Raw genomic sequence first — 13,619 nt, 5'->3', positions numbered from 1 at the left:
CACTACTGGGATCAAACAACGCCTCAAAGCTGAGAAGCCTCTAGCAAGCAGTGTCCGGGGTACATTCACCATCCTTCTTCTTCCTTGCTTTAAATACTGAGGATAGAAAAGAGACTGTAACCTTTAACCACCCTTCACTTCCTTCTGACTTCTTCACTACTTGAAGCATCAATATCCTTGATGTTCCGCTTACTGGGTATGTCATACTTCTGTCCCTTTGGGAACTTGTTTTTTTGGAAATGTCTAGTCTTCATTTTTCCATGTTTCAGTTTTGTTAGGTTGATTATTTTTATCTTGTATGTGTTTTCGTTGTTTCTGGCCATTGGCATGGATAAAGTAGTTTAGAGAGGCGGGCTTCAAGCCTTGTGCTTCTTGCAGTAACATAATTTCCATTACAATGTCCATGTTTGAGGCATTTATTTGACACATTAGGAAAAATCAAAAATTCTCAAGCCAACTATAAATCTCTTGACCTCTTCACTCATTTGGTCCAGATGAAATCCACTCCTTTACAGCGCCAGAGCACAGCTGCCATAGCAGCCAGGAGACAACGTACTGTAATATCGCAGATTTGAGTATGTGGGATTCTTCCTAGTGTTGTAGGGATTTGTGGCTTCATGCGCCTCTGTGACACCATTTTTCAGAGTATGTCTGAGTCCTATGCAGTGTTGGTTAAAGAAGGTGTACTGTACCCGTTGTGATAGCATGGGCACCTTAGCATGTCCTCACAGAGACCATCAAAGTTAGAGATTTATAGTCCTGATGGGATGGTTGTTCCTTTCTATAACTGTTTTCTCAGGTCACGTTGAGATTTTCAGCTGTGGCAGATGAAGGATGACCATCCCCTAGAAGTAGTTCCCTTCTCACTTATTTTCCTATCTGAAGTAATGGTCAGTGAGGCCTCAGGACTGGTCTGAGGTCCTCAGAGAGACAATCCAATTATTCAGGATTGTGGACACTACAGGATTAGTTTCTGTCTTGCAGGGCTATTTTCCCTCTGATTTGATCCAAAGTTGTCAAGACAGCACCTTGATGATAGTTATCCCAGCCATTATGATGGTGCCCAATCTTGCTAGCTCACTCAGGAAGTTCTTCGTTTTTTTAATTGAAGTAACTGCCATACATCACTCTGCTGACTCTTCATGTGACAAAGAAAAGCAGTGTCTTAGCAAAGCTCTTAAATTGAAAGTAAAATTAGCACCATGACTGGTCCCTTTAGGCCTTGATCATGCATTTTGTTCTGCAAGAGGGACACCCCTAGTTGGGGTTCTTTGCTGCCAATCAGTGCTAGATATTTCTGGGTGTAATCTAATGTGGGTTCAATCCAGTGTCACTGACAGATTATCTCTTGGACTGGGATCAAAAGTTCACCAATTCTGGTGCTCCCAAAAGATATTGATGATTCAGGCAAATTGAGAGTAAGATGCTGTTACTAGTTCTGGCCTGAGCTCAGCACTTTTAGTTCTCTAACTCTCAGGAAGTTGGAAGCACATATCCCATTTCCTAGTATACTGGATCTCTTGATCCCATTGTAGTCATTTTGAGCAGGCTACTACACTTGGAACAGTCAAAACTGTCTTTGAGTTTTGTCAGGCTCTACTTGGGTGGCATGTCTGCTTTCCATAGTCTGGTACGTAGATGGGCAATCTTCATTCACACTATAAGTTTCGGAAAGGCAGCTCCGTGATATTTCCTCTAATGCATACAGTACTTCTCGTATGGGATTTGAATCTGAACTTCATCGGACTGTTGTCTTTGGAGACAGTATTCCTCATACTCGTATCACAACCACAAGTTAGTGCTTTGTAGTCGTCAAGGTTGTTCCTTTCTATAACATGTCCATAAAAATTTTAGTCCTGAGTGCTCACTCTTAATTCCTTTCTAAAGTGGTCTGTGATCTCACTCCCATAATTATCCTGCTTGTAAATTGTGCTGAATCTAGTTCACTTGAAGGGAGATCAGGCTCTAGTACTGAATCTATGCATAAATTCTCTAGACATTTTTATGACCTCTCTGCTCAAAGAGTGTCCAAATATATTAAGTTGTATTTATATAGTTATTGGTACCTGGCAGGCATTCAGCCACCTGGAGGTATCGGAGTGCACTCGGCTAGGTCTGAGGCAGCTTCTACAATATACATGTTCACTGTGTCAATCACTGAAATATGCAATGAGCTGTGTACACGCTTTTGCAACGCTCTACTCTTGCTTTGGGCTGTACATTAGATGCCCAAATCAGAGGCGCAATCTTGCAGTACCTCTTAATTAATGCTTTTCAGACCTTCCTCTTGGCAGTTCATAACTTCTTGTTAATCTCCAAAAAAGGAGGAACCTTATGGGTAATTGACAAAAAAAGAAAGTTATTTGCTATCTGGCTGTTTGAGTTGATCACCTACAAGGATCAACAATTCCATGCTACTTCAGAGTCTCTCCTATGAAAATTTCTGAATCAGTGGAAGAAACTGCAGGAGCAGTTGGAACCATGCTCCTTAAAAATTTGGACCCAGGGGAGACGGTGGAGGGTGAATGGTCCAGTGGACACTGTTATCTAGAAGGATCCAAGCTCTTGCACCAGAAGCTCATTTATTCCAAGAGTGGGGATCCATACTGACAATCCATTTCAAAGAGCCCTACTCCTATAGAAACCAATTTTAATGGTTCTACAAATCAAATGTCTTAATATAATCTTACAGCTAAAGAATCTATAATCTAATGATTTTGAAAAACAAATAAAAATGAGTTAGGTATACTTTTTGTTTGATTTGATGCATGTTTAGTAGGAACATTGATGAGACTTTAATAACACAGACAAATCAGTGAAATAGTGTCAGAGTTGGCTCAGACACTGTATATATCCTTAATCAATTTGAATGAGTGCATATTAGGGCGAAATGCAATGGTTTCTCCTTTATAACAACGTCCCCACAATTAACTGCTGGGCCTAGAACTGCACTTATAGTCTAATTTTCACCTATTGCCTAAATTAAACTGTAAAGGTAATATTAATGTTCAGGATATGAGGAGTGAGTCCAGAAGTGAAGGAAAATGTTGTGTAATACTCTGTGTTTTAAAGAGAGGTTGTCAACTTGAACTTCTTGGAAACTTTTTTTAAAATTCCAGTTTTAATCATATATGAATTTAATAGGATGTCCTATTTTTAAAAAAATATTTCTCTATACATAAAATAATAAATAGTATAAGCTTGAGCTACCCTCTTCATATTTATAAGGATCTTAACAGGAAGAAGAAAATGTGACCAAGGGAAAAAATAAAAATGACTATTCAGAAAGTGTCAAATATTCAAAGTAAACCAGAAAAAGTTTTCTTGTTAACTTTCAGTGTGTGTAATCTTGCTGTTGCTTGTAACTACTGGGTTTAAAACTTTTAGATAGAAATGTGATTTTTTTTCCCCCAAGATGGTATCCCTCTGATGTACACAATTATACGTTTTGATGATGACATTGCCAGTCTTTCTCTATAATGAGACAGAAATCGGCACAATGATTATAGGGCTGACTATGGTACTTCTTATAAGAGAGGTGTTAACCTTGGTGTCCTGGCCAAATTCCAGTTTGGATAATTACATTGTGTCAACCGATATTGTCTGTAATTTCAGTTGATGGGGTTCTTCACTTTGTCTTGATGTATTGCTTAACAACACACAACAGCATCTCGTAGGATACATTCTACAGTCTGTCATAGAGAATTTTGCATTTCAATTGTGGGTGAAGTGGTTCCTCTGAATGACTTTTCCTTCTGAAGGAAAGGCCCTTTAAAACTGAAAGATTTTAGCCAAGTGGAACTTTGTGTCGTCAAAGAGGGCATGAAGAAAGATGTGACTAGATCTTGGCACTAATGGGCCAATGTGGCTGGCCCTGGGGCCAGCTGCTCAGGTGCCTCGCAGCTAGCTGCATAGGCTGTTGCAGCTGCAGAAGTCATGGATGTCATGGAAAGTCACAGAATCCATGTCTTCTGTGACAGAATCACAGCCTTAATTACAGCAATTGGAAGTGAAAAGAGCAAGTACCTTGTGGTCCATGGTGAGATGGATGGTCACCAGCAAAAGTTTCACAGATGATTTGTGGTTCTTGGGCCACATTATGGGTGCCACTCTGTTAAAATATTAACTAGCAATAGCACAGCACCCTGTGGCTTTTGGTTTGTAATTGGAAAACACTAAACAAATTTTGCCTTTTTAGTTTAATTTTCTGATGTATATAATGAATGAAAAGGCGAAGCAGGAAAAAAACTGATTTAACTAATACTAAATACTTTTTGTACTAAATTTGTCTACATATGTTGATGGCCTGCTTATCAGTCTAAAACTAGGTAATTTGATATCCTCTGGTTGTTGAATACCTTGTTATGTTATCCTGTATATCTTTGATTTTTCAAGAGAGCCTAGGGGAGTTAAGCACCATTTGGTTATTGTGAAAATCAGCCTGTGGTCCTTTGCACCATTCATATGTATTTTCCACTTTACTTGTAATTTTCTTGTTTTTGTGACTAAAATTCTAATTCCTAAAAAAGTTGGTTTTTAAATTTAGATTTTTGGGAATCTATGTAGGCCTAGTTTAGCATAGCAAATAAATGTTCTTTACCTTCTATATTTGTCCTTGGAAACAAGTAGGAGACAGATAAGCTGTACAAATAGACACAGCCACAGTAAGCACTAAGACACTATTTCATTGAAATTTAATTTGGTTTGTTTTTTTTGACCTTTCATTTTAAATAAGTCAGTTCAAAATAAATGTTCTCAATCCGTTTCCTCCTCCAGTCATATTGTAACCCAAGTACAAAACCCACATTTTTAAAGCTTTTGTTTTATTGCATTGGAATGATTTGCTAAACAGTGACTATATCAAGCTACAATGGAAGATGTGCATGCAAAACTTTAGCTTGATTTTACAGTGACAGCAGTTTTATAGTCTATCTGTTAATATGAATGTTTGTGTACTCTCTTGCATGGCTTAGTATAATTATAAATAGAGAAGTTTTGGCATGAAATCACAATTGAGTTGGAACCAAATTATATAAAATATCACCTGCAAAAAGAAAAAGAGAGACAATAAGCTGTATTTTCATGATGGAGGAATACAATAAAAGGAAGTGGCATTAGAGACCATAATAAAATGTCTTTTTTCTCACCACAAAACAGTGTAGTTTTTTAATAACTTCTTTTGCTTCATTATCTTTCATAGTCAGCCTTAAATGCATGATGCTTGCTTCCTGGAATTCAAATTCAGTACTTCTAAATCTGATATTAATTATGAAGTGTTGTGACTGTTTACTCAAATGGGCTATATTTTATAGAACAGAGTACCCTGTAGCAAAAGTATAATTCCTCTAGACACTTTAATTCTCAGATCCTTAATGTTGTCAAATATGAAGGTCGGAGAGCTCCTTCTGTCAGTGTACATTGACTTTTAGAATTGTATTACTGATCTATAAATCCTGGCAACTCTGCTAATCATGTGTTACAACAGCTCCTATAGAGTAAGTATTCATCTGAAATCATAACCACGGTCTCTAGCAATATTTTAGGAAATAGAACTTAAATATCAAACAATTAGTGTAGAGGATCTCAAAGTGTAGGGGTCAGAATAAAATAATAAAAAGGATAAATAAAAGAATAAACTATTCTAGCAGTGATGGTGATGCCCTGTTTTTAAAGTATAACAGAGTTCTAATTTAGCAGTTCCTTGTTAAATAACTTTGTTTTACATTGTCTTCGGTAACTACATTTTTAGGATTAATTTAAGATGGTTTATATTTCAGTGCACTCCATCCTTCCACTTTTTGGGTTTTTTTTGTTTTGTTTTTGTAAGTGGATGTGTGCTCTGATTAAACAAACTCCTTTTTAAAAAAAGGGGGTCATTACCATGGCCATTTCACTATAGCATATCTGTTTCCATTAGCATGTTAGGGATCATCACTCTTTGTGCTGGGCTTATTCGTTCAAGATCTCTACCAAAAGACACTTTCCGAAAGCAAATTTAGTTCTTCTGTTTTCTAAGCCAAGTGCACAAACAATTTCAAGCTTTGTAGTTTTAATTTATTATTTTCACCTCTAACTCATTCATAAAGCATAGAGACTTGGAATAAATTTTTCTTTAAAATAGTTAAGGATTCGGACATTACTATTTAAAAAGCAGTTAGTGTGCCTGCCTTTCATGATTTTTATTACACATACTTTGCATTCATGGTATATAGGGTACTGATTATATAGCATATTATATTATGAATATAGGCCCCCATTGGTGCAGTAGACCATATTTGCTTAGAGAGAACCATTACTATCTGTATTATATCGATAATCCATAGAATAAAGCCTTCCACATATTCACTGATGCAGTAGATCATGATAACTCCATAAGGAGTCACTATGATGTCCTGTATCTTATCTACTTATTCCGTTAATCTTTATCTTTTAAAACTATCATTAAGTAGTAAAACAAAACCCTTAGATAAACTAATTTATGGGAAGTTTATGTTTCATATTAAGGACTTGATGTCAATGCACAAAATAGAAATCTATTAGAAGCAAGGCTTCTGCTGTCTTCAAATTGCTGCCACATGCCTAGATATTGCAGCAGATGTGATATATAAGGTAAGATCACTGGGTGTTATGAATCTTGGAGCATCTAGGCACAACAAAGGAAAGTTATATTTTTAGTCTTGTGTATGTTTGAAGACTTTTATATTTGATGTCAGCTACCACAATTAAAATCTGTGATGGGGTAATGGCAATAACTTTAATGTAGTTTGATCTCCAGTTATTGAAGATACATGCGCTGCTCCCTACGCTGGCATAATTTCAGGATAGTTCATAACAATTTCAAAAAACTGTCATGTGAGGTCACCACTGGAGGATGAAATCTCCTTACCTACTGTTTATTTCACAACAATAATGAAAAAAACCCTAATATTTTACATGCCTTAGGGAAGTGGGCAAGTAGAATTTTGCAAGGCTGATTTATAATGAACTTTGTGCTTGGGAGTCAGGGAAAGGTATCTTTCTTTTGAAAGTAGCAACAGGATATTCAGTCCCTGAGAACAAATATAAAAATTAATTTTACAGTTTGTTTACCTTTTTTAAAAAGTGTTCAACACTTGACTTATGAAAGTTCAAACTTGCTAGAAATATTTTGATTAAATATATTGGTCTCTAACCATTGCATGCATTGATTCAAGACACTGTGGGTTTACTGTCTCTAATATTAAACAGATACAGAATTTTTAAAGCCTATTCTTTAAGTCATTTTAAAAATCTGCTGATGACAAATTGTTTGACTTGTATTTATGAGGACAGTTGTAATTACTTCCTAAGAAACAGAAAAATTAAATTTGCTAATGATACAATCTGTGCACGATTATCACTCCTGGGTCTCAGCTCCTTGGCATAAGACTGATGGAAGGAACTCTTCTAGCTCTCAAGTATTTTTTTTTCTATCCTGAAGCAGTAGATGGGGAAGAATGGAAGCTATTTCCCCAACTTGCAGTCATATGCCACCCTCTGCCAAGAATAAATTCACCCTTCTAAACTTTTTCATCAGTTCATTGTTGATTCTTGTTGGGAAATCAAGTTTTGACAGGAACAAGCACAACATTGGCTATTGCTCCAATTATTCTCTAGATCCTAGCTGAGGTATCCTATCCTTTATCTGTTCCAACTTTGCCTTCTAGTCAGGCCTGGTTCAGATTTCTACAGATTTTACAGATTTCTCCTGAAGTCTTTGAATTAGTTGGCTCAGCATACCTCTGCAATATCTTGATGCCTGCTGTTTGATTTGGCATTTGGACCTTTTTTTGGGGGGCGTGAGAGGGGGCACTTTGGTATGATTTAAGGTAGCCTTAAAGCTGAGTGTATTGGTACTTGCTCTGCTGCTTTGGCACTGAACTTCTGTTTTTTAACTCAGCATATGTCTTAATTCAGTGCTGATCTTTATGCTTAACATTAGTTTCTCTGATTGTCTGGTATTTCCCTTTTTGCATCACTTCCTTATACTTTTATTAGTTATGGTGTCCAAAGAAGATTGATGACTACTTAGTAGCTTCAGATCTTTTGTGAATCAGAACAATGTTCAGAACAGAATTGTGTATGTTGCGAGTCTGCCTCTGACTCAATTGCAATGTGCAGGAGCGCCCAATACATGTGCAGATGTCATCCCCAGCACTTCAGAAATGTGGCGAGTTCTTCAAGCCCTCCTTAAGCAACTCATGGAGTCCACTGTAACTTAGTCCAAGGCCAGCCTGGTGTGCTTTGAAGGATAAACTCTCAAAGCTAATGGCCACCCAGCACCATGATGCAGTGCCAGTGCTACTTGTATCAGTGCAGGCTCTGCTGCCTTGCTAAGTTAAGAAGGGAGGCTTCCCCCTGAAGCATCCTGCATCTCCACCAAGCAGGTGCTCCTGGATGTTTGGCACTGGTTATTATGAGGTGGGGACTCTGTGCAGCTCACTGAATTAGGAGACACATAGGGGGTCAGCTTCTCCCTGACATTCTTGAAGGCCCTGATTCCAGGCAGCCTCATACTGGTACATCTGTGTTTCCCCTCCTGCATTCATGTGCTTGAAACAGAGATGGGGATATGGATATTGCTATATCCTTTGAAATTAGAATCAATAACTCCTGGTCCTTTGTGAGATTACCACACAACAGAAGTTTCTAAGTATTTTTCTTGCCCTGTATTAGCAGGCGTATGTTCTCTTGGAGCACTCAAGTACTTTTTTTAATCTGAGGCTGAGGCTCATTACTGAGACTTGGCATTCCTGTGCAGGAAGTTCTGCCCTGGACACCTTTACACCGACACCTCTTGCTCCAGGGCTCTGACGCAGCCAGAATCCATGCTGCATAAAACTTCCTTAAGAAGCTCTGGTCCTCATCCCTATCTCATCAGCTATTCCAGCCCCTTGAGTTTGGAAAGGCTAAGCATCAGGGTGGTCACTATAATTTGAATGAGCATGAGCTCCAGGACTCTGCAGATGCCAAGTGCATGTTCATGCAGTAGTGACTCTGCAAGAGAGGATCCTAACTTTCTCTAGCTTTGTCAAAAACAACTGACTTTCAGTTAATATTGGTCCAGAAGTATACAAGGCGCATGATTAAGAATTACAGGGCCCAAGATTTGCCATTCAGGAGTGTTGCCTTGCCCTTACACTCTGTGTTGGACTCGTGAGGATGTGGCAAATCCCTTACAGCTTACCGTGTCTCGTAAATGGTCAAGACCAAGCTCTCATGTGAAAAGTAGGGGATGAAGCTGGCAGCATCTTTGGGGAGGATTCTCACTGGCCCACTCCCTTCACCTCAGAGTGTATAAATTAGTTTGTTTCATACCTTTCGCTTTTTTCTGAGGCTTATCTTTTATCTTACGATTATGTTAAATTGCCTTTTCTTTCTGGATGTTTCTGCTCCCATACAATCAATGCATGTATTTGGGGCATTTGGAGAGCAGCATTTTACTCAGCAGTGAGAGGCACATGACAGCCCGTAGGGCACTTGGTTTACACTCTATCTGCTATGACTGCCTTGAAAGCTTGAGCTACAGTAGCTTAAGTTCCACCAGTCTCGCACAAAGGCTCTGTGATCCAGGAAAATCCATAAAACACCTTTAGAAAAGCTAAGGTAAGTGATGTTTCCATTTTTCTTTTTCAGCGTGGCCTGCTTGTTTTAAGAAATTTATAATGAGGTAATGCTGCTTGGGCTAAACCCTGGGACACGGATTCTCAGCCTGTATGTGACTGTTGTCCATATTTAATGAGCACTGCCAGGCTGTCTAAGTTATTTTGCAAAATCTGCTGTAATCCAAATACAAATGTTTAGCAGCAGCTTTTCTGATCTTTTCTGCTCCCTGTTTTATGCTGCCTGAGTCATTGTCTTCTCAGCAGATGTTTTTGTTGTTTTTTTTTTTCCCCACCTTCCAGTGAATCATGTATTTAGTATGGCTAAGAAGTTATCTGCTGAACATCTTAGTTGTAAACGCTATTGTTAAAAAGCAAAATTCCCCTCCCATTAGATGTGGAAATACTTACTTCACAACTTCTGTCTTGACAATGTCCCCTTAAAATATCATCATTTCTATTTTCCATCTTTATTTAAAATTGGACGATTGGTGTATACAACATAACATATAAACCCATTAAAGCTACATTAGAAAACATACATATATTTACTTACACTAAAATAAATGTTGTGACATTTGGAGTTAGTAGACTGTCCCATCTTGTGAGATTAAGCACATTTTACGCAAAAATAAACCTTTAGCATAATACCACCCAGCAGGCTTTTTCCCAGAGCAAGGTTAATATCCTGTTTGGCACACTAAGAAGATGCTTTAAATAACCGCTTCCAGCAGTTGACCAAAAATGTGTAGGTAAATAACTCAAAACAGGAAATCTTTATAGTAGAGGTCCAGATCTAAAATAGACTAGCTGTAACTCCAACTCTTGTGCCTTAGTCATTAATCATTCAATCGTTCTTCCTTAGTTTTTACATTTGTAAAATAGTTTTATTAATTGATTAATAATTACGTGCCCTACAAAATTATTGAGAAATAAATTTTATAAAGTATTACGTAAGTGCTAAAAATCACCCTATTGTAGAAAAATTCCTGCAGAGGCTCAGTTCACTTTTAAATCTGTTAACCACACACGAACCAAATACAAACAGCTGAGTTTAATTTCTCCTGGAGAAACTGGGGCCCCAAAATCTTTCCCAGTCTATTTATATTAAATGAGTTAGTTAAATTCGGAAGTAACTTGAAAGAAACATCTCGCCTTCCTTCACCAAAATGAAAGATCCTCACAAGGCCAGCCCTGCCAACAGTGTTAAGATTATAGTAACCACGGACAAGAGTCTGAAAACTTGTTCCATTGGCCTACCTACCTGAAGCAGCTAGGGTGAGCTCTGAACTGTGTATTTAGATGGTCTTTTTCCTACTGATTGTAGAAAATGTTCCAATATTGTGCATGCAGCTGTTGGACACCATGTGTCTAAACATTTTTAAAAAAATTTCTGTTACTGATTGTACCTTGTTTATGGGAATATTTTTCTCATTCCGACATCAGTGGATACAGTCCAAATTGTGCTGATAACATTGCTGGACTTCCAGCAAGCAGAATTTGCCATCATATAACTGTCTACTCCTTGGCCAAAGCCTGTGTGGGCCTTAACCACTGATGGAGGGCTCCATAAATGTTTACATACTCAGTGTGTCTAGCTATGGCTTGTAAGTTAAAAAGTGTTTCTGATAGGATCAGCTCTTAGATACTTTTATCTCATCAGTTTCTGAACACTCAGGCAGCACCTCTTGAAAAATAATCTTCTATGTTTATGACATCTTCTGATGTCAGACCCTAAAGGTGCTGCTGTTGGCAAATTCTAAATATTGATCAAACACACGTGGTGATATCACAATACTTTTCAACCTGCAACTTTTTGACATTCTTATGATGAAATTTGAATAGCAATAAGTGAAATTAGTGAGAGAGGCTAATTATGAAGATGATCAAAAAGGTCAAGAAACATTTTGACAACCACTGGACTAAATAAGAGCATTTTCGTAGAAATATCTTGGAAGGGAAGCCTTGTTCTGCAACAGTTAAACTGGAAAGATTTTGAGGGGGAAAAAATAATCTGTGCCTTGAGAAATTCTGGAAATCACTTTTCTTCTTTCTGGTATACAAATTTTATCTCCAGTTTCATAATCTTATATCCATTATCTGTTAGTAAAAGCTGCCAGTTCATAGTGGTGAGTCTTCTCAAAGTCTTAACACTAATGTCTCCATACTATACAATCTGTGAAAGTGAAAGTTTTAAATTTTAATTTTAGACATAGTTGATGGAAAATTACCTTAGATTGTGGATTGAGGTAGGAAGCCTGGATTATTTCATGACTTGAGAGAAAGACATGCCATTTTGGATGGATTTCTATTAAAGGTAAGGTTATGGAGAAAATGCTGGGCTGCATAAAAAAATGTTTGTTTGTCCTAGGAGATTGTCACCAGCATATCATGTAGGTCCACAAAGAACTTGTTTTGAAATGCAGCTGTAAGTGTCATTGATGTATACCAGATAAATAACCATCTAAGGATGTGGCAGGACAAATCTTGCATTTTCAGAGAGCATTTAAAGATATCTTTATATATTATTTTGTGACATTTCGATCCAGTAATGGAAGGTTCAGGCTACCCACAGCAAGGCATAAAGACACTGGCAAACTTCACTCATGCCCTTTCGCATTCAGTATCTGTTCATACCCAGATCTGAAGGATGCGGACTAAAGCCCACAGTTAAGCTTGCCAGAAAACCTTCTCTCCATTAGTACATTTTTTGCAAGCTAAAGCTCATATGTCTTTACAATAAAATAAAATGGTTAAATACTTATTCTGACTTACATCGAGGTGCTTTGAAATAGAACTTTGTCTTTAAATGTTACGTGAAAAAACTATTCTTTCCTAGTCTTGTCTGAGTTGGGGCTATTTTCAGCATAACAAATTAACACCTAAAACCATGTTACGCAAAAGGTGGCCAATATATATATAAGTATAAATTTTCTAAACCACAGGATCACTGATACGCTGTCATACAGGGGGAAAGTAAGGGATCTGCCTAGTCTAATGAGGGAATCATAACTTGTCTAAGTTTCCTAATGGTTTTAGTAATTTGTGGTGTTAAGATTAGGAAAAGAGAATAATTGTAAATGACAATAGTATTGTATTTATTAGAAAAAGGACCAGTGTGGCTTTTTGGTGTCTTATTTTCCCCTGTTCTCTTTTTTTATTATACCTTTTTCCCCCTCTCTTTCTGCACAGGGTGGGTATTCTGCTCCCTCCTTCTCTCCCTGGCAGGGCTCATTCCAGGGCATCCCTCGGACTGTTCCACCGCACCGCAGACAGAGTGAGTCTGTACCTCTCACTCATTTCCCACACTGTGTTCCGGTAGAAACTTTCCTTTTGCACGCACTGTTGATCTTGTTGTGTCCTTCTTTCCCAGCATAAATTTACAGGCATATACAACAGTCTGTGGTCTAACCTAAGTGCTTCCTGCAGTCACTAGCAGCTGCTACAAGTTAAAGCTTTTCAAAGCTGATTTACTTTATTTGTTCTTAAGACCTGAATAAGCCCTTCTTTCCAACTTGTCTAACATATATCTTGCTTCCAATATTTCCCTTCCTTTCTCTGGTCGTATCACACTGTCCTTATTGTGTGTGGTCTTTCACTCATATACTCTGCATGTGTCCATGCTCAAATGTATACATATATGCAATGTGTACTTTATTAAAATCTTGGTGAGAAAAATAGTGTCATTCTCACTGCAACCCAAGAGAGAGGGCTGTTAATAATTTTTTAGGATGGCTTTTTTTAAACTAATATTTCTTTCTCTAAAATGTTTGTTGTGAAAAGACATCTGACAGGCTCTGAATGGCTGTTCCAAAGCATGCATGATTTACTAATGTTGCTTTTGTGCTAGCTACTGCTTGAGCTAAAGTACGAGCTGAAATTGTTCTATTGCCTTAAATCTGGACTACAAAAAACAAAACTGCTGATTTTCAACCATGTGCTTACATAGTTAATAAAAAAAAAATGGTAAGTCTTATTTTGAGCTTCAGTATTTTGAAT

The 13,619-nt window shown here is 37.7% G+C and overlaps 1 protein-coding gene across 7 annotated transcripts in view; it reads left to right on the top strand.

The window, feature by feature from the left end:
* CCSER2 (coiled-coil serine rich protein 2) overlaps window positions 1-13,619 on the top strand; it is a 133,370-nt gene that overhangs the window by 100,571 nt on the left and 19,180 nt on the right. For 4 of the 7 annotated variants that reach the window (XM_038411228.2, XM_038411226.2, XM_038411225.2 and 1 more), the window contains exon 10: window positions 12,813-12,897. The exons of the other annotated variants lie outside the window; for them this stretch is intronic. In XM_038411228.2, coding sequence (XP_038267156.1) covers window positions 12,813-12,897 — 85 coding nt within the window. The remainder of the gene's footprint in view (window positions 1-12,812; window positions 12,898-13,619) is intronic. 7 annotated transcript variants of the gene reach the window in all.

This window comes from Dermochelys coriacea, chromosome 7 (genome assembly GCF_009764565.3).
Source record: "Dermochelys coriacea isolate rDerCor1 chromosome 7, rDerCor1.pri.v4, whole genome shotgun sequence".
NCBI lineage: Eukaryota > Metazoa > Chordata > Testudines > Dermochelyidae > Dermochelys > Dermochelys coriacea.
This window is presented reverse-complemented; position numbering and strand designations above follow the sequence as displayed.